General features: G+C 42.4%; 1 protein-coding gene across 3 annotated transcripts in view; it reads right to left on the reverse strand.

The window, feature by feature from the left end:
• LRMDA (leucine rich melanocyte differentiation associated) overlaps positions 1-26,353 on the reverse strand; it is a 1,135,663-nt gene that overhangs the window by 776,207 nt on the left and 333,103 nt on the right. Inside the window, exon 1 of one of the 3 annotated variants that reach the window (XM_017871896.1) lies at positions 11,584-11,843. The exons of the other annotated variants lie outside the window; for them this stretch is intronic. Within the exon in view, the coding sequence (XP_017727385.1) occupies positions 11,584-11,630 (47 nt within the window). The 5' untranslated portion in view covers positions 11,631-11,843. Of the gene's footprint in view, positions 1-11,583; positions 11,844-26,353 lie in introns of those variants that run through there. 3 annotated transcript variants of the gene reach the window in all.

A 26,353-nucleotide genomic window follows, 5' to 3' on the forward strand; every position in this document is an offset into this window, starting at 1 on the left:
CCCCAAACCATAGTGCCTTAAGTAGGAGTCAGTGTGCTGGTCAACTGCAGCCTGCTGCCTGTTTGTGTAAATAAAAGTTGATTGGAACATAGTCATGCCCATGTGTGCACATATTTCCTATGGCTGTTTTCCCACTACAGGGACAGAGTTGAGTTATTATGACACAGACTGTATGGTCCATAAACGAAAAGCCTAAAATATTTTCTATCTGGGGCTTTACAGAAAAAGTGTGCTGACCTCTGACTTAAAAACCGTAACAGTTTATTTCTCACTCCTGCTCCATGTTAATCAAGAGTCACCTGGGAGTTCTGCCCCATGTCATCTGCACTGCAGGACCCAGCTGATGGAGCCAACTCTATCTGGAACGATACTAGTCACTATGACAGAGGGAAAAGAGTAAGCTCGGAAAGATCTTTCAGCAATAACTTAGCGATATGGTTGCAAAGTAACATATCACTTTTTTTACAACTCCTGGACCAGAACTATTCATGTGACCCCATTCACACAAGGGGACCAGAAAATACAAACCTACCATTTGTTTATACATGTGCCTGAAAGTGGAGAACTGGGATATTTGCCAAACAGCACTAATGACTACCACAATTAAACTGAGAATCAATCAGTCCAGGTGTTCATTTCCAACAAACATGCATAACCCTGCTGAAATATTGCCCTACTGGGTAGAAGTCTGAATCATAAAAATTCCGAAAGTTGCCCCTAACCCTTTCCTTTGGCTCCCATCTCACTTGTTAGAACAACCCAGTACACTGCTTTCCTAATGGATCTAGACTGGAAATCTGACTAACCATCACCTTCACAGTGAATATCCTTCAACAGGGCCCTCCTGTCCTCAAGAAAAACTCAAGCCTCTGTGACCAGACTCCGCCAGCTACTGCAGCCTCCTCTCTCTCTGCCACCAGCTCAATTGTGCCAGGCTCTAAGAAGATGCAATATAGCTTATAAAGAGCCAGGCATATCATACTGTTTCTGAATGCTATCCCTTTGCTCCCGTGGTTTTCCCTGTGTGGAATACTCTCTCTTATTATTCTCACCCTTTCAGACTCAGGACAGTCATTCTCTTGTCCACAGAGCCTTTCATGACCACCAGCATGCTATTGCACCAGACCCAAACTATCAAACTACCCCAACTGCTGCTATCAGACTGGAACCAAAGTACCAAGTCACAGGACTTCAACCCATCAGGTTAAATGACCTCTAACTTATATAGCACTCACCAGGTGCCGGGCAGTTTTCTAAGCACTTTTCATATATCAACTCATGTAGTCCTCATAACAACCTACAAGCAGATATTATTGCCATTTTTTCTCTTGTGGATAAGGACACAGAGGTATATGAACATTAATTAATTTGTACAAGCTCCCATAAGTGATAAGTTGCAGAGCTGGGCTATGACCCCAGGTTGGCTAGTGGTCTCTGAGGCATACTCTTAAATCACCCTGCTATTCACCACTACAGGCACACAGGTCTCCTTCTCTTTGGGAATGTAAGGTGTTCAATGGTTTAAAAAAAATATGCCAGTTGGATGCGGTGGCTCACACCTTTAATTCCAGCACTTTGGGAGGCCAAGGCAGGCAGATCACGAGGTCAGGAGATCGAGACCAGCCTGGCCAACATGGTGAAACCCCATCTCTACTAAAAACACAAAAATTAGCCAGGCGTGGTGGTGCGCACCTGTAATCCCAGCTACTCAGGAGGCTGAGGCAGGGGACTCACTTGAACCTGGGAGGTGGAGGTTGCAGTGAGCCAAGATCACACCACTGCACTCCAGCCTGGGCAACAGAGTGAGACTCCATCTCAAACAAACAAACAAACAAACAAAAACACCAGTACCTCACTTCTCTCTGTAACCCCAAGCCCTGGAACATAGTCATTTAGGCAATAGCAGCTGCTCAACTGGGGTTAGCTCAGATAAAATAAATAAGATCCTGGAATCCCAAAATCAGCTTTTCAACTAAACAAAGTCCTCTTGACCAGTGACATTTAGGAAGTGGTCAGATTATTACCATATATACCTTTTTCCTGAATCCCAGCCATTCCTCCAGGGCTGATGACAAACCTGGTAATGAAGAGGCAGGAAGGGCCTGAATTATTTAGAAAGATCCTTAGAAATGAGCTACTGTAAGTTGGGACAAGCATAACCAATCATTCCGAAATGTTTAGAAAATCCTGAATATCTGGGAATGTGAGAATTTGACTTTTCTGTGGAGAAAACAGTACCAAGCTTTCCAGAAGTTTTTCTCCCTAACACAATTATGCTTTAAATTGTTAATAGGTATAATTATGGAAGATGGCATTGTTGCGCTTGTAATTTTTCCTATTCCCCTTGGTATTTATTGATGATAAATGACTTTATTTAAAAATAATGATAATTACCTTGTTTGGTTGTATATCAATATAGTTTCAGTTTTTTTCTTTATTACTGCTTATGGAATTTTATGGATTAACAACATTTAGTTCTTTTATTGGTTTATATTCTCTTGATGGTATAACAAGGGGGTGGAATTAACAATAATTTTATCCCTTCATTTCCTGAGCCCTCCAACCCCACCCCAACTCTTTTAAGAAAGCACTCTAGTACGCTATTCACATGCAGCTACAGGAGGGTATAATTTTTACTACTACATAATTAGAACAATTAGCTGCATACCCCAAAACTCTCCTGTAAGGGCCAGTGCCTCACCAAACAGTGAAAAGTGGGATGCTCTGTCCCCACCCTGCACTGCACAGAATTAGCCCCCATAGCTCGGAATGAAGCCCCTTCTGCTGAGATCAGAGTTTTAAACCTGTTACATTAACTGCAAGAGGAGCAAATAGACAAATAGTTGATCTCAGTGTTCCCCAGAAGAAAACCCCATTTGGTTTCAGAAATATTTGCAAGAACCATCACAACGAAAGTCATCTTCCCCACAGAGGATATCACAGTTCTTAGATAGCTCCTGTCCTAGAGTAACTCCCCTTGGACCTGGTTTGAGTTTTCTCTGGAGACTCACAGCCCTTGAAATGCTAAGAAGACTACATATCTCTTTGTTTATCAACAGCTCTCCACTGGAGAATAGATTGGTTCACGTTCTCCACAAAACATATGCCAAATCTGATCAATCACCCAAATATAAGTTGTCCATGATTCTTTGAAAACTGCATTTGCTTTTCATAAGAAAGTGAAGTCCGAGCTTGGTACCAAGAAGAGGAGCAGCATAAGCTCTTGTGATACTTTATGTTTATGTCATATAGTTAGGAAGGAGAGGAATACAAGGAAAAGAACATCACATTTGGACTCAGACCCCATCTATCCAACCTGGGGTCATGTTCTTAACTTCATTGAATCCCACCTCTCTTTCCACAAAAATAATTTTAGCAACATCTGCAATTCAGGCTTGTGGCAAGGACTCAATGGGTTAAATGTCTAGCACATAATTGTTGTTTATATCATCTAATTTTCCTTTCTTCTAGACCAGTAGTTCTCAATTGGGAGTGATTCTGCCCTGCACCCAGAGACATTTAGCAAGGTCCAGAGACATTTTTTGTGATCATAACTTGAGGAGGATCATGCAACTGGGACATAGTGGGTAGCCAAGGATGTGACTCAATACCCTACAATGCACAGGATGGCCCCCACAGCACAGAATTATCCAGCCAAAAATGTCAATAGGGCCAAAATTAAGAAATCTTGTTCTACGCCAGGTGCAGTGGCTCACATCTCTAATCCCAGCACTTTGGGAGGCCAAGGTGAGTAGATCATGAGGTCAGGAGATCGAGACCATCCTGGCTAACACGGTGAAACTCTGTCTCTACAAAAAATACAAAAAAATTAGTCGGGCATGGTGTTGGGTGCCTGTAGTTCCAGTTACTTGGGAGGCTGAGGCAGGAGAATGGCATGAACTCTGGAGGTGGAGCTGGCAGTGAGCCAAGATCATGCCACTGCACTCTAGCCTGGGCAACACAGTGAGACTCTGTCTCAATAAAAAAAAAAAAAGAAAAGAAAAAAGAAAAAAAGAAATATTGTTCTAGACTAGTATTAAAATAATTCTTCCATTATGATTGTTTTTTCTCCATAGCTTCTGCCTCTTTAAATGAGCGAAGATTTACTGAAAATCTACCTGTTCAAAGTTCTGTGCTAGGCATATCCTTAACCATCTCATATATTTGGTTGCCTGCTGCCATTTTCCCAAAGCCACTCACATCTTCAGTTATTGTCCATCCCTATCAATATCAAGCCTCAGCTTCTCTTTTCTTCTTTATGCTGCTCTCAGAGATCCTGAAACCAGACATGCTGTGTGTCAGAGCAAAGACCTGTATTAATCAACAATTCCAAATATAGCAACAGCAGTTTGAAAATCAAAGAATGGGCCTTGGGGACATCAATATTTGCATGTTCATAATAAATACTTAACTACACATCTGTGCAATGTTCAATATAGTTGGGAGAGAAAAAGAACATTTATGTTGATTTCTGTCAAGTTCCACAACTAAAGCATCTGATGTGCTAAAGAAACATAACCGAATTGTCATAAAGATGATTTTAAATATACTTGTAATATACACTTACGAATTAGAGACATTCCTGGTTTACTCTGGGATTTTTCTCACCATCAATTAGCTTACACACCTACCCATGGGGTCAGTGAAATGAATAATTTTCCAGTTTGTACATTAAACGTCCATTGCTTTCCTGTCTGACTCTGCTCACCTCTACAACTCATATCGATCCTACATGTAATGTTCAAGGCCCAGTTTCATGTTTTCATTCTTCTCACTGTATGTTGCACACATGTATGTCTTTCCACGAGCAGAAGCCCCTGCTAAATATTTATTGTGGGTTTACAACCTGCCAGGCTCTGCTGTATGTACTATGTAGTCACAATCTCATTTCATTGTCACAAAACCCTGTAGGGGCAGATGGCATCCCCCACTCCCATTTTACAGGGAAAAAAATATTGACACTTACAGAGGTTAAGTAAGTTGGCCAAAGTCACACAGCTAGAAGTGTCTGAATGAGTGTTCATACCCTGTGTGTCTGATTCTAAAATCCATGCTCATCACCACTACACTACATTAGTAGGAAACAGACCAGACATCTGGTGAGTGTTCTTTATAAAGAGTTAAGCAGAGGGCACATACCCTCTGACCTGGCAAATCTACCTCAAAGAAGCTATTGTCCACAAATGCTGGTTCATGTGCAGAAACACAAATGTAAAAATATGTTGACTGTTGCATAATTTGAAAAGGAGACAAGAGTTAACAACCTATATAGGGGAAGCAGATCCAGTCTATGGAATACAAAGTGGGGAGAACGTAGCAAAGAGTGTTTTCTTATCCATTATCACTTTCCCTTCTTCTTTAATAAAAGGACTGTGATTTTATTCTGTGTGGCAATGCACCAGGTAAAAACTACATTCACTCGCCTGTCTTACAGCCAGGAACAGCTGTGTCTTGCAAATGGTTAACAAACAGCTCTCTCTTACACCCGTTTCTCTTGGGTAAAAACTATGGCCAATTTCAAGCTACCAAACTCAAGTCAACGGGCTTGCAAAAACTCTGGCGAATGTAACAACTGGCGTTCATGACCTAGGGTGAGCTGGCTTTAGCACATGACTGGCTAGTGCTGAGCAATGTAAACAAATTAGTCCCTGCATAAAAATGGGACGGACAACTAGCTAGCATGTGCTTTTTCTTTTCCTCTCGCCTTCTTCTTCCTTCCTGCTTAAAACTTGGATGATATGACTGGAACTCCAGCAGTTACCTTGTATCATGAAGTATCTTAGAAAATGAAAGCCACAGCTAAGGATGTTGATACAGAAAGACAGGAGAAGCCTTGTCTCTGTTGACCTCAGGAAGCTAACACAAGAGGCTGGATCTGCTCCTTTTTGTAAAAGAAACTAAAACTCCCATTTTAAGCCACTGTTATTTTGATTTTCTTGTTTCCGAGACAGAGTCTCGCTCTGTTGCCAGGCTGGAGTGGAGTGGCACTATCTCAGCTCACTGCAACCTCCGCCTCCTGGGTTCAAGCGATTCTCCTGCCTCAGCCTCCCAAGTAGCTGGGATAACAGGCGTCCACAACTGCACCCAGCTAATTTTTGTATTTTTAGTAGAGATGGGGTTTCACCATGTTGGCCAGGATGGTCTCGATCTCTTGACCTCATGATCCACCTACCTCGGCCTCCTAAAGTGCTGGGATTACAGGCGTGAGCCACCACACCCGGCCTTTTTGTTTGCTTGTCTGTTTGTTTGTTTGTTTTAAAGACAGCGTCTCACTCTGTAGCCTAGGCTGGAGTGCAGCTGCACAATGTTGGCTCACTGCAACTTCCACCTCCTGGGTTCAAGCGATTCTTCTGTCTCAGCCTCCTAAGTAGCTGAGACTACAAGTGTGCACCACCATGCCTAGCTAATTTTTGTATTTTTTGGTAGAGACAGGGTTTCACCATGTTGGTCAGGCTGGTCTCGAACTCCTGACCTCAAGTGATCCACCCACCTCAGCTTTCCAAAGTGCTGGGATTACAGGCGCAAGCCACCGCGCCCACCTGTTATTTTGGTTTTCTATTACACACTACTTAAAACAGAGACCTTCAGACTTTGCTACAACATTTCTATTACTTGTATCTGTTATAATAAAAATGTTTTGTTCCAGTATTATTTACAAAATTTAAAAGGCAAAGATGTTTACGGGTCAAGGGGTTGGGCCCTTGAATTTGGCAATAGTATCCACAAGTCATGAGGGCAGGGGGTCTGAGGGAGACAAAGAGAAATGACAGGCCTGGCACACAAATCAACACCGCGGGTATGTCCTGACAATGAAAGGGATAGACTGGAATCCAACCAAGTTCACCAATTGCCAAAAAGATTTCTGGCCAAATAAGATTCAGGCGCCTCCTGAGATAAGCTTTAGGTGAAACATACAAAAAGTAATGGGGAAAGCACAGGCTATGCCGCCAGGCTGACGTCTCCAACCCAGGAAACACCCAGAAAGCCTGACAATGGGGAGGGAAAGCAGCAGGACTTCAGCCCCCTGCCCAGGTAGCAGGGGCTCCCTGATTAAGGTGTCCCAATTAAGGGGACCCCAGAGACGGTATCAAAGAAGTACAAAACAGAATATCGAACCACCACCAAGCATGCGGAAGAGCCGGAAAAGATGGAGACACATAAGTCTATAGACCCCAGTGCACTATCAGAGAGAGCTGCAAACAGCAACATGGTGGTTAAGTCCTTGGGGACAGCGCAGACAAATCTAGTGGGGGCTTCATTCACATTCCCCAAGGTGGTCATAAACACTACACTGAGAGAGACACACTGTAAAATCAATTGTGTGATTCCTCTGCCTTTTCTCACACAAAATTACTGCCAAGTCCATTTAGGATTCATCCTTGTGGACCAGGTCAAGTCACTAGGCTTTTAGTACATCCTGTGTGCCCAAAAGTAGTGTGTGTGCTATGCAAGAGATATTAAGCATAGGTCCCTATTCTTTTTTTTTTTTTTTTTTTGAGACGGAGTCTCGCTCTGTCGCCCAGGCTGGAGTGCAGTGGCCGGATCTCAGCTCACGGCAAGCTCCGCCTCCCGGGTTTACGCCATTCTCCTGCCTCAGCCTCCCGAGTAGCTGGGACTACAGGTGGCAGCCACCTCGCCCGGCTAGCTTTTTTTGTATTTTTTAGTAGAGACGGGGTTTCACCGTGTTAGCCAGGATGGTCTCGAACTCCTGACCTCGTGATCCGCCCGTCTCGGCCTCCCAAAGTGCTGGGATTACAGGCTTGAGCCACCGCGCCCGGCCAGGTCCCTATTCTTAAAGATGCTGTAACTTGAAAGGAAAACGAATTTCGCATAGATAAAAATATCTAGAGAATCGCCCTGTATGTTCAAGCATTGGATGCATATTCAAACCTTGATGTTTATGAATTCAGAGAAGAAAAACAAAATTCTTCCTGGAAAGAAGAAAAACTGCACAGAGAATATGGTCAGGAAGACACGGGTCTTCAGCCAGGCCCTGACACCATTTGAATAGGAAAAAATCAGAAAGAATATATTCCATATAGGAAAATGGCACACAATTGGTACTAAACCAACACATTTCCATGAACAATAAAAACAGTAAAAAGAAGAAAACTAGAGAGGGGAAAGGATAATAATGGACAGTCATGAGTATTAATCTTGAAAATGAAAAGTAGAAATTGATCATTCTTTCATAGAAAAATGCATCAACAAATACTAGCTAGATACCATTTAGGTGCCTGGATACTTGTTCTGGAGCCCCAAATACCCAACTGTTGGCTCCTGGACAATGGGGAGCCCCTAAAGGCTGAGCAATGGACTCTACCTACTCCTCAGAATTGATGGAAACCCACACTTTTCACACCGCTCTAAATGGGAAGCTGTTATGAAGAGAAGCAGCCCAGATTTTTCTAGACCTCTTCTGCTCATAACTGAAAAAAGTAATAACCAACCTGGGAGTAATGAGGCTGCCGCTTGGGCTAAGATATTTCTTTTCCAACATTTCGCATGCAGTGAAATTGAGTCCACTTTGTGTTCCCCTCACAATGTCTAGTGGGTCTTGAACACAGCATGTGCTGTATTTGTCTGTGAATTCTACTCATTATGTAAAAAGGCCCAAGCAGGGTCCAAGCTAGGGTTGGTAAGTTGTCCAAGGTGCCAGAGAATCATAACTTAAGGCTAAGTCCATGACATGTCTTCTCCGGGACGTGGTGGCAGATTTTTCACGATGTTTGATAAAATCGAAGGCAGGGGTACTGGTATTTAACACAGAAAGCAGCACTGGCTTTAAGTTAATGTTTCATATCCAATAAAGAAGGCTAAATATCTATCGTTTTGATAGATTGCTATAAATGAAACATTAGTGGGGCTCTTAAATACCTTGTTTCAGATCTTCATTACCCAAAATTAATCTTGAGCAGAATATCACACCCAGCGTGGACTCCATTAAGTAGCCAGTTAGATAACACAGGCTATGCTTTATCTAATAAGGACGGAATCAGAAACGAATCTAACAGCACAATTTTACCACCCCTGCAGCCCAAGAGCATTGCAAGCCAGAGTGGTAGAGAAAGTTTTCCAGAAATTCTCAAATATAGCCATCATGCCCCTGCAGGAGGACAGCTTCACAGTCTCTTCTCAAAAGCAGCCTGGTGACCATGCTCAGTGTTCACTGTGGCACTACCACAGGGTAGAGACTGGCGAGGTCTTACATCTCTACCCTGGGCCTACCTGGGAATTGGGAGAGCTTTGCTGCCTCCACACCCCTTCAAGGATTTCCACAGAACCATTAGTTTTGGTGAAGGTTTATCTGGAATTGTCTTCTGCCAACTTCTCATTATGCAGGACACCAAAAGCTCAAAATAGCATAAATTCAGAAGACAGGGAAGGAGAGGAGCACAAAGCTCACATACAACCCATCAGCTGAGCTAAAAGCAAGTTGAGGAAAACAAATTCTCATCTCTAAGAATGCAGAGAATGCAAATCTCCAGTAATCTCCAGGAATCCACACAGTTGCATGCCACATGCATGTTACAGAGGCTCCTGCATGTCCACGCCTCACACCCACAAGCAGCGACTGACGTGAACTTTACCATTACGGAAGGCGCATGGGGAATCTGGCTAGAGAAGACTGTGTTCCTTTAACCTTCACATTCAACACAACAAGTAAAGACTACCCGAAGACCCTACAAAACCTATTTGCTACAATATGGATGATTTTAGAATCATCCTAGCTCGAAATTCCTCCAGCAGGCAAGTTTCTCCAAAATGAAACAAGTATTTCATTCCAGTATACTATTATCATGCATTTCTATATCTACATATGTTTCTTCCTTTGAGACTTTTGACCCACTTGAATGTCATTATCTACCTTTCTTTTCTTTCTTTCCTTTTTTTTTTAAGACAGAGTCTGGCTCTGTCTCCCAGGCTGGAGTGCAGTAGCGCGATCTTGGCTCACTGAAAGCTCCGCCTCCCGGGTTCACGCCATTCTCCTGCCTCAGCCTCCCAAGTAGCTGGGACTACAGGCACCTGCCACTACACCCAGCTAATTTTTTGTATTTTTAGTAGAGACGGGGTTTCACCGTGTTAGCCAGGATGGTCTCGATCTCCTGACCTTGTAATCCGCCTGCCTCGGCCTCCCAAAGTGCTGGGATTACAGGTGTGAGCCATCGCGCCTGGCCAGCATTACCTACCTTTCTTAACCAACTAACCATTCACAGTAATCATGGTTAATGTGTACATACCAGGTACTCTTTTACATGCTTTGCTTTGTATATATTAATTCAATCATCCTAACAACACTGTAAGATAACTACTATTACCATTCCTATTTTATAGGTGAGAAAACAAGCTCAGGGAGGCAATTAGCGCGCTTACCTGCAGTCACATGGTCATTAAGTGGAAGATCTGGGATCTGAACTGAGCCATCTGGCTCCACCACTCCTGCTTTTAATCCCAACACTATAATGGATTGGTTTCACTTGTTCACTCCAGAGGTTAATAATATGAACCCAGACACATAATCTAGAGTGTAATGGTAAGAAAAATCAAGTGTCCTTGGCCACATTTCTCTCCCATTCCTTCCACCTCATTCCCTATTTTCAGCATTCAGCAATTAGGTATTTTTTCTGCCCTGCTGAAATATGTTTTGACATAAAATGGCCATAAGATATTCCAGCAAACACAGAAGTGACCCAAACGAGGCAATGTATTATTTATTTTGACCATGAGGGTATATCCTTAAGCTTGACATCATGACTGGTTTGGGGCATTTCGCTTGATTGAAAGAAAGGGAGAAGATGAACATTTATTGAGCACTTGCTCACCATGTCCCAAGTAATGTGCCTGGTGCTCTCACCTAGGTTGCTCTGTTTAATACCAAAAGCAAACCCACCCAAGGTAACTAATGAAATCCCATTTTTAGAGACAAAGAAACAGACTAAAAAAGGTTAATACTTACTGATCATGGTCAAGGAGACTCACTTTGGAGGGATGGCACGTGGATTCAAGCCAAAACCTCATCTAAAGCTGAGGCTATTTCTACAACAGCATGCTAGGTAGTAGATAACCTATCCTATAAAACCAGAAACCATTCTCAGACTATTTTTTTTTTTTTTTTTTTTGCCTCTGAGCAGTAAGTCTTTATAGATTTACTGGTTGTTAAATGCTACTGACTCTAGCTAATTCCCAAATTAACTAGATTCCTTTTGGAGCTTGTAAAATGTGCTACACATTTGACTTCTGAATTTAGCATGCAAGATGATGACCATAGCAATAAGAATGGTGCAACTTTCTTGTTAGAACAATGCATGCCTAAAAGCCTCCTTTTAATTTCTACCTTCTTTTATGAGGACTATGTGATCGAGGACACACCTAGGATACTGCATATTAATTTCAACACAGCTAATACCCAAAATGTCCCACCAATTTACTCTTCACTGACAATGTTAAAAGAAAATGATTTATGCAGATCAATCATCTCGCTCATCAAGTCCTACCCTGACAGCCAGCCTTCATCATTGCTATTTAAAAGGCACTGCTGACAGAAAAGACCGACTCTTTGATTAAGGGCCCTGTCTGGCTAACCTTTTATTTGAAGAATGATTGCCGCTGAGTGACAAATACTTTTCCATTCATTTCAAGGCAAAGATATTGACATTCAAATTCTTGATGGCTACACTGAGCAGATGCCACTGTTGGCAAGAGGCATGAGAGCAACAGCAGGTACTCCACGGCTCTGGGGGCAAGGGAAAAAGAATAAAACTAAAACACATGCACGCCGGCGCTGGCTAAAGGTTCTCAACAAGTAAAAGTTGCAGGTCTCTCAGCCAGATCCTTTCTTCAACAGTCAGCAAAAGGCATCTGCTTGCAGTTTTGCCCCAGTCTCCTTCTCACAAGTGCCTGGCTTTATGTTGACGCTATTTGAAACTGCATGGGCAGCGAGGACTAGAAGTCAAAAGGAGCTCAGAACATGCTGTTCCCAACCCAAGGGAAAAACATCTCTCTGTCCGGAATCGCAGCATCCAGGCCAACCTCGGGTTGAAAGTACTGGCCCCCTTTCCGCTTCACGGGCCCTTAAGTGATTAAATATAAAGTGGAAGAAGCTGGTGAAAACTCGCCCATAAAAAACAAAACAGAAATATTCCATCCCATCTGCTAAAGAGAAAGAAGAAAAAATAATAGTAAAAGGAAGAGGTAAGATTGACAACTAGAGTTAGCAAAAAAGACAAACTGAGCTTACTTTAAAAAGGTGGTTTCTTTAATTCATTTCAGGTGAATTTAGACCTTGGCCCATATCTCACACACACACACACACACACACACACCCCATTGCATTCATATCCTCACAGCAGGATTATTTTGCTTGTTTTTATTTCTTAAATGCAAAATACTACCTTAAAGGAAAGTGAGAAAATTATGGATTAAGGAAGGGTATTTGTGACAAAGGCCATCACAAAGCCTCAAGATTAATCATTTCCAGGAACAAAATGAAAATGCCTCAGCGGGTCATCAACAATTCCTTTTAAATCTTGCTGAGATGTGATGTTGGGTCTCACATGCTTCACAAAGGAAAGGGTATCCAAAAAGCTGTAGCTGTGATCCTCGAACACATTCCCCACAGAGGGAGAGGCAGGAGATAGCCAAGACACAGCCAGAACTTTCTCCCCATCACCCCAGGGCCAAACAGGTGACCAGGGCTTCAGAGAGAGAGAGAAAACCTGAGTGTGAATCCAATCTCTACTACTCATCAGCTGGGGGATTTGAAACAAGTTACTTTACCACCTCAATCCTCTGTGAGCTCATCTGCAAAATGGGAGTGGTGAGATTGACCTCGCAGAATTAGTTATGAATATTAAAGAACAGAAGTTAAATAAACCAACTTTCCCTTACCTAAACCTCTTTTTTCCTCCTTTCTTCTCCTCTTCTCCTCTTCGCTCACTAGTTTGCATGTGAATCGAATCGTCCATGAGGGGTATCAGCAAAAAGATTTACAGTTATAGCCCCGCTTCCCTCACTGTGTTACAATGAGAACAAATAAGATAATGTTCACATTAAAGCACTTTATAAATCTTAAATCAATACAGAAATGTTTGCTGTTGTTATTGTTGTTCTCCACAAACGGTATACTCTAACTCATTTTGATCTTTTTCCTTATTTTTTTCTCCCATCTATATTTCTCATGGTGAATAATAAATCAATAACCAATTAATTAATCAATAATCATAAGATCATCTCCATTCCTGAGAAATACTAGTGGTTGTTTCTGCAGCTGTCTAAAAGGAGTGCCTGGGAGAAATGATGTTTCTTCTATAACAAAAATGTATTGAAGGTTATTATGAGCCAGGCATTGAGACAAGGAGGTGAATGAAAAATGCAAAATTCAGTCAAGTGGAGCAAACAGACAAAGAAATGATTTCAATATTGCTGCACCATATAAGTTAAATACAAAGGCCAATGAGGAGGTCAGTGAGGAAAGGTATGACTACCTGGGGCAATCAGGAAAGATTCTGCCACAGTGATATCAGGGCAAGTCCTCAAAAGGTGGAAAAGAAAGAGTGGGTCACTTTGGAGAAAGAGGATGCCAGGTGCAAAGACGTGGAGGCTCGAGACAGATCACCATGCTCTGGCAGGAACAAGGGGGAAGTTCCAATAATACTAAAGAGTTAAGAATTATTCCTTTAGGTAATGGCAAGTTTGAGCTTGAAATTGCTATCGTATAGCCTGTGGTTTAAAACACACCCCTGACGAAAGGCTGGACACAACAACATTTGCTGGGTACCCACTCTGTGCTAGCAACTGGAGACACAGAGATGAGCAAGACTATCCTGACACACTCCCAGGAAGGGGAGCTGGGGAGACTTGCCTGCTCTCAAGCAACCTCTGAGCAGCTGCCCAGTGAGGGGCAATGAGACCCCACTGGTCCTAGTACCTGCACCTTCTTGTTTGGCCTCAGAACCTGCGTGTCATCCCCAGTCTGCTGTCAAGCTTTTTTGCTTGACCCTGCTCTTGCATTTCTATGGACTCTGATGTCAACTATGGATAGCTCACTTTCACCTTCAGAGCCATGTCCTCCACCTAGTGCTGTCCTTCTTTGACCTGCAGTGATCCTGTGGTCTCCCTGATGGCTCCTGAAAGCATCTCTATCAGCGGGGAGATCTCTGTTCCAGGTCTCTATCCCTTAATCTTGATACTGTACGCAAAGTATGAGTGTAAACATGTGTTCACCAAATCCTGTTTCACTCTCCTTCTCCTGGGCACACAGATGGTAACATTTGACATTCTCCCTTACAGTTAGTTTGAGTTCTAGTCAATATAGCAAAAAAGCGATGTGAGTAACTCCCTGGCCTGGCCTTAAAAACATCACAATACAGGTCTCCCACACTAGCTACTATAACCATGACAATAAACGCAATAACTTAAAACAACAGAAATGTATTATTTCACTTTTATGGGTACAAGAAATCTAAAATCTAGTGTCAGTAGGGTCACATCCCCTCCAAAGGCCCTAGAGGAGAATCTCTCCCTGCCTCTTCCAGTTCCTGGTGGCTCCTGCTTCACCATCTTGCCGCAGCATCACTCCAGTCTCTTCCTGTCTTTGCATGGCATTCTTCCCTCTGGGTGTCTCTGTGTCTAGGTCTCCTTCTCCTTTGTCTTACAAAGTCACCCATGTTTGGATCTAGGGCCCACTCTAAATCCAGTATGATTTCATCTCGAGATCCTTAAGTAATTGTATCTGCAAAGAATCTATTTCCAAATCAGGTCACACTCTTAGGTTCCAGGTGGACATAAATTTGTGGGGGTAGGGGTTCACTATTCAATTCACTCCCCCTCCCATGCAACCTTGGAGGTCTCATGATGCAGATGGTACAGCCACAAGATGCCAGAGCCTTCATCCAGCCAGATCCCTGAGTGACTACAAGAAGCCAGGCTCCCTCAACACCAACCCTCACTAGGCCTATAAGGTGAGCAAGAAACGAAGCCTCGTGGTGTTAAGCCACTGAGATTTCAGGGTTAATTTGTTACAACAGCAGAGCCTAGCCTGGCTTGGCTACCACTCCAAGCATGATGCCCTAGCTCTGCAATTCCAATACTGTTTATGGGCCCAGGGCTAGCATGCAGTGTTTTTATTTGGCTTCAATTTCTGCTCAAAAGCCCTTTTAGGTTGCTCTTGCTGAGTGTCCCAGGAATTTCTCCCAGAGCTTTGCTTGGCTTGGACATGACTTTGGGAGGTTTCTTGTTTTTCCTGGGTAGTGTAATTAGGCTTTTGCTGATAAATATCACTGTTTTCTCTACTGGTCCCAGAGGAGAATGTGGTGGCCAATGGTAGTTATTTCTTGCTTTTATTGGGGTGGGAGAGAGGGGCAAAAGGGGTCAAATATGAATGTTTTCTAGCTGAATTCATCCAAAACTGAAATGAGAAAAACAGTAGCTAGTGTCCCTTTCTTACAGAAGTGAAAAGCGCACAAGATTTTAGAGTCATGCTGACTTGGGTAAAAATTTCTCAGCTCTGCAAACTTAATAGCTATGATACTTTAAAACATTATTTATCACAGAACCCTAGCTCTCCTACCTTTACAAAAAAAAAAGCTTAATACCACCTATTCCAGAGGCTGGCTGGGAAGATGAAATGATACTAGACATACATTTAGCTGGGTGCTCTGATCACAGTCATTCCCAGATAAATGTGAAATTCCCTTATTCCTACAGATAGCCCAACTTATTCCTACTTGGATCCCTTCCCTTCTGGCTCAAGGTAATAGCTAAGTTCTTGTGAAACCATGACCTTCAGCACTGGTCTCAACCATCTCCAAGGCAGAAAGCATCTTCTGCCTTTTCTCTAGTTCATCCTTTTAGATGCTGCTAGTCTATTCCTTGGAAATAGTGACAAGATAGTGAGTAATCTGACTAATCAGGTGAGTGTTGCTCTTAAATATTTCATTAGAGTTCATTTTGATTTTCCAATTTGGTTGAAAGTTCTCTAAAGGTAGGGGCTATGTCTGATCCTACTTCTATAAACCCCACAACTGGCAGCACCATGCCAAGTTGACCACAGGTGCCTCCCCCATCCTCATTGATTGACTATAGAGAAAGCAGAGGATGAAAAGTTTCCATGATTGAGACAGGATCTGGCCTCCAATAACATGGATGTTCACAATTACTGGGAAAGTATCAGTTAGCTAGGAATACTCACAGAGCAGAGGGAAGGTGGCAGAAGTTGAAATACTTAAGAAATAGATGGACAAGGCCAGGCATGGTTGCGCTTGTCCGTAATTCCAGCATTTTAGGAGTATGAGGTGGGCAGATCACTTGAGGCCAGGAGTTCAAGATCATCTTGGCCAACATGGTGGAACCCCATCTCTACTAAAAATACAAAATTAGCCAGGCATGGTGGCGTGCACCTGTAGTCCCACCTACTCGGGAGGCTGAGGTGGGAGAATCACCAGAACCCGGGAGGCAGAGGTTGCAGTGAGCCGAGATCATGCCACTGCACTCCAGCCTGGGTGACAGAGTCTCAAAAAAAGGAAGAAAGAAAGAAAGAAATAGATGGACAAGAGGGAAGATTCGTCTCTACTCTGGGGCTAGGGTGGATCTCCTCAGAAATAAATCGGATTATAATGTGTTTACTGTTTCCCCTGCCACTGGACCAGCTAAACTTACTCTTATAATTGTGTGAATATAGAAATTATATATTATACATCATATAGCATATATGTGCATTATATGTAACTATGCACTATCGGTCTAATACATAAATATATATTTATAGCACCTGCTTTATGCTGGACACTATCCTATATATTAAGTCACATAGGCTTCATCATAACCACAACATAGGTTCTACTGTTACCATCATCTTACAAGGAGGAAACAAACCCAGAGAAACTTGCCCCAAATCACAGACCTAGTGAGTAGCAAGACCAGAATTCAGATCCCAGCAGCCTGGCTAAGGCCAGCACTCTTAACCGCTAGACCACAATGCCTCTCAAGTGGGAGGTGGGAGTGAAGTGAAAAAGCAAGTCCCCAGTCAGGAGAGTACCCAGCAGAGATGGCTCACACACCTAAACAGATTCTGAAGACACAGCCCTCTAACAAAAGCAGCTTGTTGCAGGAGCAGGAGACTGCTCTGCCCCACACAGATGCAATGGGACAGCTCTCTCTGAGAAAAAAGCTAGTGGCAACCCATGCTAGCGATAACAGGAGCCAAACTGAAGCAGCCCCTAAAAGGCTACCTTTGGTCTGAGATGGGAGCAACTCACAGTTAACACCCTGAATAGCAGTGGTATATGATGGCCCAGGGATACACAGCTCTGGCAGATTGAAGACAAAGGAAATGGAAGGGGCTGGGGGGAAGTTCCAGAAAGACTTGTTGGGTCTGCTTTGAGCTTCACATCTTTCATGTTCAAACTGCTGGGGGCAAGAGACAGCCAACTTTCCCACCAGCCCTGCACAGCTCGGCAGCCTGTACCCTGCACTTGTTTACCATCACTGAATAAATCATTTCCGTCTCCCCCAGCCTTGGCTCTGCTCCCTTACAAACAGAGTAAACCGGGCTCCCCACTCAAGGTTGCCATCAAAAGCAGAGGGCACCAGCTTTCCCTCCCCAGCTCTGCAGCCCTCATGGGCAATGCGCCCTCCTCCCTCCTTAAGCATATCGGAATGAGCAATATTTGACTGTTGATTCTTTCATCTCTGCAGCTTTGAAAACCTCAAACGTCATATCGGATCTACAACAAAGAGCGGGGACTTCAGGGGTTGACAGCACGGCCATAATTAAAGACAACCATCAGTGAGCTGCCATGTTAAACAATGCCACGTTATAGCTGCTCCAAAACCAACTGTTTACCTTTCAGACATTTCTGTGGAAAGGTTTAAACAGGTGCGGTTTAAATTGTTTTCATAAAAGATATGCAAACAGGAGATAGGAACTTCTCTCTAAGCCATGGTAAAATGTACAGCATGCAATTCCCTTGCTAATAGTATCTAATTGATTTACTCAGGGGAAACAATCTCTGGTAACTGATACGAATATGAATCCCAAAATAGCATTGAAAATATTACAGGGATACAGCCAAACATGGAATGGGAAATAATCCCCAAATTTCCATCTTACTTTCCTTCTGGCCCATGAAACTCAGTTTCCCCCTTTGTAAAATAAGAAGGTTGCATTTCAAGCTTATGTTGGCGTGCAGAACTCTTTTTCCAAATCAAGTCCAATAAATAGAACAGGAAAACCTAGTGGTTTCTGAGAGTGGATCAGGGGCCCTTCTTCCTCCAATATGTCCCCAGATTATTTCTAGCACCTTGCGAACTACTGGACTGAATCATCTCTGTGAGTTCTTCCGGGACCCAAATTCTCAAGTTCTTGAGGAAAAAAGCAGCAACAGCAGCAGTTGTAAAAGGCTTTCTCCATCATTGGTCCTCAATGCTCAATGCTTTCCTCAGTATTCAGCATCTAAGCGGCACTGAATGAATGTGGTTCTGAGTTGATCAATAATAAAGGAAGTTGTAAAGAGCTTCTTCTCTGCTTTTCCTTGAGTTTGGGGTAAGGCTAATTAACATCAATAGCAAAGGGAAAGAAGCAGATATTAAAGCAAATTATAGCAGCCTCATGGTTTGCAAACTAAACTCCTCAAGCTGGCTATTCATAGGAGGCTCAGTGTCCTAGCCCCCAGGTCTGAGGCAAACAGAGGAGTGTGCTCTCCACACTTTTCTTCTGCCTCAGAATCTTAAGCCAGCATCCCCAAGGCCTGCATTTGTCATGTTTCCAGATCTCTGGAGGTTTTGGAGCTCCTTGAAAGTAAGACTGTGCAAAGACAGCCAGGAACATTGCTACCTTGGACAATGCCATAAGAATTGAGGTGGGAACAAGAAGACTGCTCTGTGGAGCCACCAAGAGACCCCTTTGGAGTAGCTCAAACAGAGACTCCTCAGTGGGATGTGGGAGGTTTCCCCACACACAAGAGCTGCTTACATCATCATTACATATGACTCACACATGGTGGGGGGACCACTGGACCAGGATCATACTGACTGTGGTTAAGGCCCCACATGGGACATCATGACTCATTATGTTGACCACTGATGGAATTTTCCAATACCTGAGGATATAACACTGTTAGAATCAATGCAATAAGCTGTCACTCATTTCTTTACAAGCTGAAAACCTATTTATAACAGGAAGCCGGGCACAGTTGTGCATGCCTGTAGTCCCAGCTACTGGAGAGGCTGAGGCAGGAGGATTCCTTGAGCTCAGGAGTTTGAGGCTGTAGTATGCTGTGACTGCACCTATGAATAGCTGTTACACTCCAGCCTCGGCAACATAGCAAGACCCCAAAAAAAAAAAAAAAAAAAAAACAGATTTATAAGAGGAAAATCTCCAGTGCTTGTTTGAGTCAGACTAAAAGAATTGCAAAGGCTAAATCTGACCTCTTCCTATAAAAATAACATGGAGAATCCCTGTGTGGACAGGCCTAACCTTCTTGATAGGCCCCTCTCAGTAAGGCCCCACAAAATCCACAGTGGAAGAACAAACCACTTCTATGAAGGAAAAGTTGATGGCCAGTTGGTTTCAATTGTCTAGGACATAGCTAAGTGAAGGTAGATAAAGCACTTCCCAACTGAGGCTAGGCCATGGGATCCTCCCCTACACCTCCACCGCTGATGTCATTCTTGAAAGCCTTGTTTCCTTCCAGCCTGGAAAGCTCCATTTTGGAAACAATGACCCTTTATGGAGAGCTTTCATCCCTGGTTAAGTTCTAAAAATCAAAGAGCCAATATGTCCAAGCTGCCCTCAAGGATCTGGGAAAACTGCCTTGGGTACATTGTTATTTAGTGGTAATATCTTCTTTAACTTGTCGGGTTGTCTTGCTGTTTTCAGAATGAAACCAGATATAAATAAAGTAAAAAAAAAAAAAAAAAGTGTTTGAGATAGGCATACTGATCACTGGTTTATTTTTTGAGTTGAGAAGCCACACAGTTTTCCAAGCATGGTTACATGATGGTAATATGCTTTGTCATAAATCTACTACATCCTTCTGCTTGTCTGTAAAACAGTCTGCTCCTCATCGTTCTCAACTTGGCCTGCATACAAAACTTTTAACTTAAAATATCTAACAATATGTCATATCTACCAGATACATGACAGCTATTTCTAAGATACATAATATTATTAATTGTTTTTGAATTTAACTGAACTGTTATGAATCCAAAAGTATAAAATGACATTTAGCCATCAACAGTTCTTGAAACATTACATACACAAAGAAGAAATACTAACAAGTCCAACAGTGCTCATAATTTCAAAATTATACCCTTCGAAGCCAAAGTGACATTAAGAGAAACAAAAAGGATGTAAGAACTTAAAAATAAAAATGTTATGCTTGAAAATATTAAACTTGTCTTCAGATAAAAATTAAGTGTAAGATAAATTATTTTTTATGTTTGCAGAACTGTCAAACAATGTGCTGTCTCCTTAAACTATTTAAAGAAATAGGGCTGGAGTGTGTGGAGAGGATCTGGAAGACATAAATGACACTGAGAGGATGAGCAAAAAGACTGACTTCCATTTACTCTGATTCGCTTAGAATGTACTGAATACCCACCATGTACTCATACTATGCTGTGTATCAGGGCGGATTAAAAGAATGATACAGACTAAGCCTTAAAGGAGCTTACAGACTCAATGAGGACATGAGAAACACACACGATGGGAATATAATGAAGCACAACTACCCTTGATTAAATGCCCAAATAAAAGCTCTGGTAAGTAATGCGAGCATTAGAGCAGGAAGAACTCATCATGGGCCAGGATAGTTGAGGAAGCTCCATTAAGAGCTAGAATTTCAGCTGGATCTTGAAGACTGACTCATATTCAGAAAGATATAAAGAAGGCCAGAGGGAACTGACAAGAGGGGAGGCAGAGTAAACAATGACCCAAAGACTGGAACAAATGTTACTCACTGGGCGAAGTGTGAGCTGAAATGAGTGAGTGGCCTCGCCGCAGGCCTAGACCTCACGTGACCCACAACTCAAGGACATGGAAAACATTCATCATTCATCTGTCTCCTTCTTCCCAAATGTTTCTCATAGCCAGCTTCATTGGTGTCCCCCAGGGGCTCAGAGTTCTGGGGCTCCCAGTGTCCCCTCTCACCAGACCTGCTCCACTGGAACCACACAGGAACCCCCTAGATTCACCATTATGAGTCACAAATTTCCTTCCCCAGCTCCAAGAGCTGTGCTTTCTTTAAGAACCTCAAATTGGTCAGAACTGAGAGTGGTCAATCCCTTCACCTATTTAACATATTACAATCTTCCCACTGCAGCTTCTCTGGGCTAACCTGAGATCAGTGGTTCTCAATCAGGGATGACTTTGACCCAGAGGGACATTTGGCAATGTCTGGAGACATTTTTAATTGTCACAAAGGGTGTGTTATTGGTACCTAGTGAGTAGAAGCCAGGGATGCTGTTATACATCCTTCAACGTATGGGACAGTCCCCCATAACAAACAATGTTCTGCCTAAAATGTTAACAGTGGCAAGGTCGCAGTGGAATGAACATAGACATTCACGATACTTTTCTGAACAAATTTATTTTAACAAGATGGAGAACTTTCCTTTTTCTTTTCTATTTTTCTTAAATTTTACTCAGATCCATTCACTTTCAGAAGGTGTACACCCAAATTCCAAGAAGCTTCCCAGGGCAAAACAGCCTAATCCATACATCCCTGATTAATCTGCCCCCCAACCCCACCCCCCAAAAAAATAAGAATAGTGTCCTGAGGGGCGGGGCACTCTGGCTATGAAATGTGCTCCGTCCTGCAAATGAACCATATATACCTAAACCTAACTATAAATGACAGGATATTGAAAGCCAGTACATTTTGTACCTTTTGGGCCCTTCCAAAGCTAGACACACTTTAAGTACTTACATTTTAATAGGGAAGAACCTCATCACCCAAATATTTGCTATTTGAGCACTTTCAGTCTTGAATTTGTACAGGGAAACAAAGTCATCATAACTATTCACTAGTAAATTGACCGGTTCCCACTCAAACTTCTCTTCCAAGTAGCATTCATCCCTGATCCTTGTATCAACAATTTAGGCCCATCTGATGGTCAAACGTTACATAAGCCTCTGGCACAAAGCAACTGCAAAATGAAACTGAAACTTCTGCGAAAGATGTGGGGTTTCACGAACTCAACTGAAGTAACAGAGAAATGCTCAAATTACACCCAAAACCATTGATCCTACACCCTTAGGCCAACAGAAAAAGCAAAAATCAAGTCAATAACAACATTTTATAAGACTGACTTAAACACTGAAGGATTAAGAAAGGCTCTTATAAAATTGATAAAGTCTTAACTTTACAAAAATAAACAACTTTGATGATTGTACAATAAAAGCAAACATGAAGTAAAAGATATATGGTGCCAGTGTGTAATTCTGTCATAACACTTATGGAGAAAAATTAACAGTTGAATTGCTTTTCCAAGAATTAGAGCATAGCTGCAGCTACAACTAAAACTGTTTTTGATACCAAATATTTATTTATATCATTTTGGGTTTCAGCTTGCAAGATTAAATTCCAAACTTTTTTTTCTAGATTTACTATTACATACTGCTTTCCATATCAGTTGCTTTGCTTTAGGTGGTCTTTTCCAGTACTAATTGCCTTCCTACCATGGGCCTCCCCCTGAAAATCCTGACCACCTGAAGCAACCACAGAGTTGCAACACGGGCTGAATCCCTCTCCCAGTCTCAGCTCCTTGCCCAACTTGCCTCTCCCACACCTGGTGATTCAAGTCCTGCACCACACCCTTCTTCACAAAACCCCCCACCTCTCTCTGACAGCCACACTTGATTCTCAAAAAGTAGGAACTAGAAGGTATAAAGAAAGTCTCAAAGCAGAAACAGAAGACCCTCCGAGATCCATACTCAAATCTCATCTCTCTCAGAGCAAAATTCCAACTCCTAAGCAGAGCCCACCAGGCCCTGACCAACCTGGCTCCTGCTTCCTGACTTCAACCTCACCTTAAAGCTCTTATAGCCTCATCACCCCCTCACTCACCAGCCACACTGACCTCCTCTGGTCCTCAAACTCGCCAGGCTTTTTCACACTTAGTAGCACTGGCATGGGCAGTGGCCCCTCTCGGGAATGTTCCTCCCCAGGTCTTTCCATTCTGATTCACACACCTCAGCATAAATGTCCTCTCTTGCAATGACTTTTCTTACCAGCCTATGTAAAGTGCCCTCAATACTCTACATATACTTAGTAGGTGTTAAAGAACTCTTGGTTAAATGGATGATTAGATTAAAAAAGAAAAAATACATGGATGGAGGGAAGGAGAGAAGAAGGGAGGGAGTGAACCTGTGTAGAGTTAGCCAATATCTGCTGTCAATAGCCATTATCCCCTATGGCCATTTTCCAAGCAATTGTTTCTCTCCTTTGGATCATTTGAGACTGAATCAGTGAATCCAGAGCTAGGCAGGGAAGAGCCTGATTAAGGTCATGGCACCAACCCCCAGGGACAGTTCCCTATCATCCATTTTCTCATGCTTTGTGTCAAGTCTTATTTCCAGCCCCTCTAGTGGCAAGGCGTCTATTACCTCCCCACGGACACATCTACACACTCGCCCCATTGTGAAATTTGTCCTGATTTTCCCAGCCTAAATTCCTCTCTGCTTAACTTCACCCCATTACTCACAGCTATCTCCCTCTGGACTACAGTAAATGACAACTCCGTAGAACTCGCTTTCTCCTCCTGGTTTCCCACAAGTTCCCAATTCAGCTCCCTATTCCTTGATGAAATAGCATGGCATGAGACTCGAGCAAGGAGAATTTCCACAAATGTTCTGAATTAGAACTTGGTCACCAGCAGTCTCACTTCATCCACCCATCTCTCTTCCATCCATTATTCTCTGGCCCCACCCTACCCTCGGCCTCCGCAAGGCCAATCTGTTTTTATTTTCCAATTACACAATTCTTTCAAAATATAGTTCTGTGCTTGAATATTCACAAAAAGCTTCTAGAAGACAACAAAAGAAGCTGTTAGTGATGGTGGCCTCTGGGAAAGGAATGGCTATGGGGAAGAAGACTTACTTTTGGCTGACTGTTTAATGCTACTGGCATTTTTAACTGTGTGCATATACAACTTTTTAAAGATTATGGTGAAATACTTATTACATAAAATTTATCATAGTAACCATTTTTAAGTATGCAGTTCAGTGGTATTAAGTATATTCATATTGTTGTGCAACCATCTGGTAATGGTTGGTCCATACATGAAACTTTTTCAACTGAAAGTTTTTAAATTAATTTTTTTTTAAGAGACAGGGTCTCACTCAGAAATCCAGGCTGGTGTACAGTGGTGAGATCAGAACTCAGTGCCATCTCAAACTCCCAGGCACAAGGGATCCTCCGGCCTCAGCCTTCAGAGTAGCTGGGGCTACATGTGTGTACCACCATGCCCAGCTAATTTTTTTTATTTTTTGTAAAGATGGTGTCTTGCCATCTTGCCCAGGCTGGTCTCAAACTCCCAGGATCCTCCTTCCTCAGCGATCCTCCTGCCTCAGCCTCCCAAAGTGCTGGGATTACCGGCTTGAACCACCGCACTCAGCCTAAAATAATTTTTTATTTTTTTTGAGACAGAGTCTAGCTCTGTCACCCAGGCTCGAGTGCAGTGGTGCGATCTTGGCTCACTGCAATCTCCACCTTGCCGGTTCAAGCCATTCTCGTGCCTCAGCTTCCCAAGTAGCTGGGATTACGGACATGTGCCACCACACCCGGCTGATATTTGTATTTTTAGTAGAGATGGGGTTTCACCATATTGGCCAGTTCTTGATCAAGTGGCTACACAAGACAAGAACAGGAATGAGGATGCCATGCCTGGCATGAGCAATTGAAAACACATTACAATGTTGCTTAGCCAAATTTTGATATGTTAAAAACTTTAAAATATAGGGTAACAGATACTTGATACAAATTTTAAAAATAAGGGGAGAAAACGAACGAAATACAAAATAAAATAAAATAAATAAACACACCTTTACCACCACCCCCACCATACTTATAATAATGACGGACCAAAATAAGTATGTATGTTTGCATTCACATATACAGAACAAGACATCTTAAAACAGAATTATGGCTATCAAAGCAGTTTGCAAAAAAATTATTAGCCTTATTACTACAAAAGTAGTTTGAATAGGAGCATTCCAGCTGTTAAATGTGATCATCAGAACACTGCCAATTTTCTCAGCCAGATAGTCTTTTTGTGCAGTGCAGAACATGTTGCAATTAAGAGATTTTCACACTTCGTAATAATTCTCAGATTTGGAAGATTTTTCTTGTAGCAATCCAAGTGATAGTATCATACTCGGCTCCTTTTATATAATTTTATAACTTGCTGGAAGTGGCAAAGACTGCACATACAAAGATGGTGATTTTGTGTGTCTCCGGTAGCTGTCCTCAGAGTTAAACTTACCCAATCTGATAGCATGAAGGCTGAAGCAACCCTCTGATTGCAATTTCTGAAATCAAAACACTCTCTCAAATGTCACAGGCTTCATAGGACATGTACACTTTGCCTGTCTCTGATGGGTTCCAGCTCCCATTATGTCTGACTTCTCCTTGGAGTAAGTGTTCTTTCAACACTGATATCTCACGTCTGAATTGCAGGCACTGGCTAATTCAAGAAAGGCTAGATGTCTGAAACAGGAGATGTCTAGGAGACCAGTTATATTTAGTTATTCAAAAACAACCCGAAAGCATTTTTACTTTGCACCTCAATTATATTTGTTCCTATTCTCTCTCTCACACACACAGACTCACATACAATCCCATTGTACTAAAACACAGTTGCTTTTTATACCAAAGAACCACAAAGAGCCACCTGGCTACTATGTCAAGTACTCTGCCATGATGTAACAGTAGTCTTTTCCAGGTTAAGCAAAGTATATTAATATAACAAAAGCCAGGACTGAAAGACCACATTTGGAGAAAAGGAACAAGACCTAGAAAAATACCAATGTGTCTGATGCTACCTGGATACTTGGAAAATGGTATGTGAGCTGAAATGAAATATAATACTACAGTGAAAAGAATAAAATACTACACTAGGATCTGAAATACTTACATTCAAATCCCAACTACAGTATTCACTAGCTGACCTTCTTTCCTTAACTAAGTTATAACCTAAGAGTTCCCTTACCTATAAACATGGGGTGATTATTACCCATCTGATGGACAAGGTTCTTATGGGCATAAAATAGATAATTCACAGCAAAGATATTACTAAGGACATTTGTACAATAATGTGTCCCTTTTCTCTTCTATAGAGGTCTCTCCCATAAAGC

Source organism: Rhinopithecus bieti, unplaced genomic scaffold (assembly GCF_001698545.2).
Source record: "Rhinopithecus bieti isolate Rb0 unplaced genomic scaffold, ASM169854v2 scaffold_6022, whole genome shotgun sequence".
NCBI lineage: Eukaryota > Metazoa > Chordata > Mammalia > Primates > Cercopithecidae > Rhinopithecus > Rhinopithecus bieti.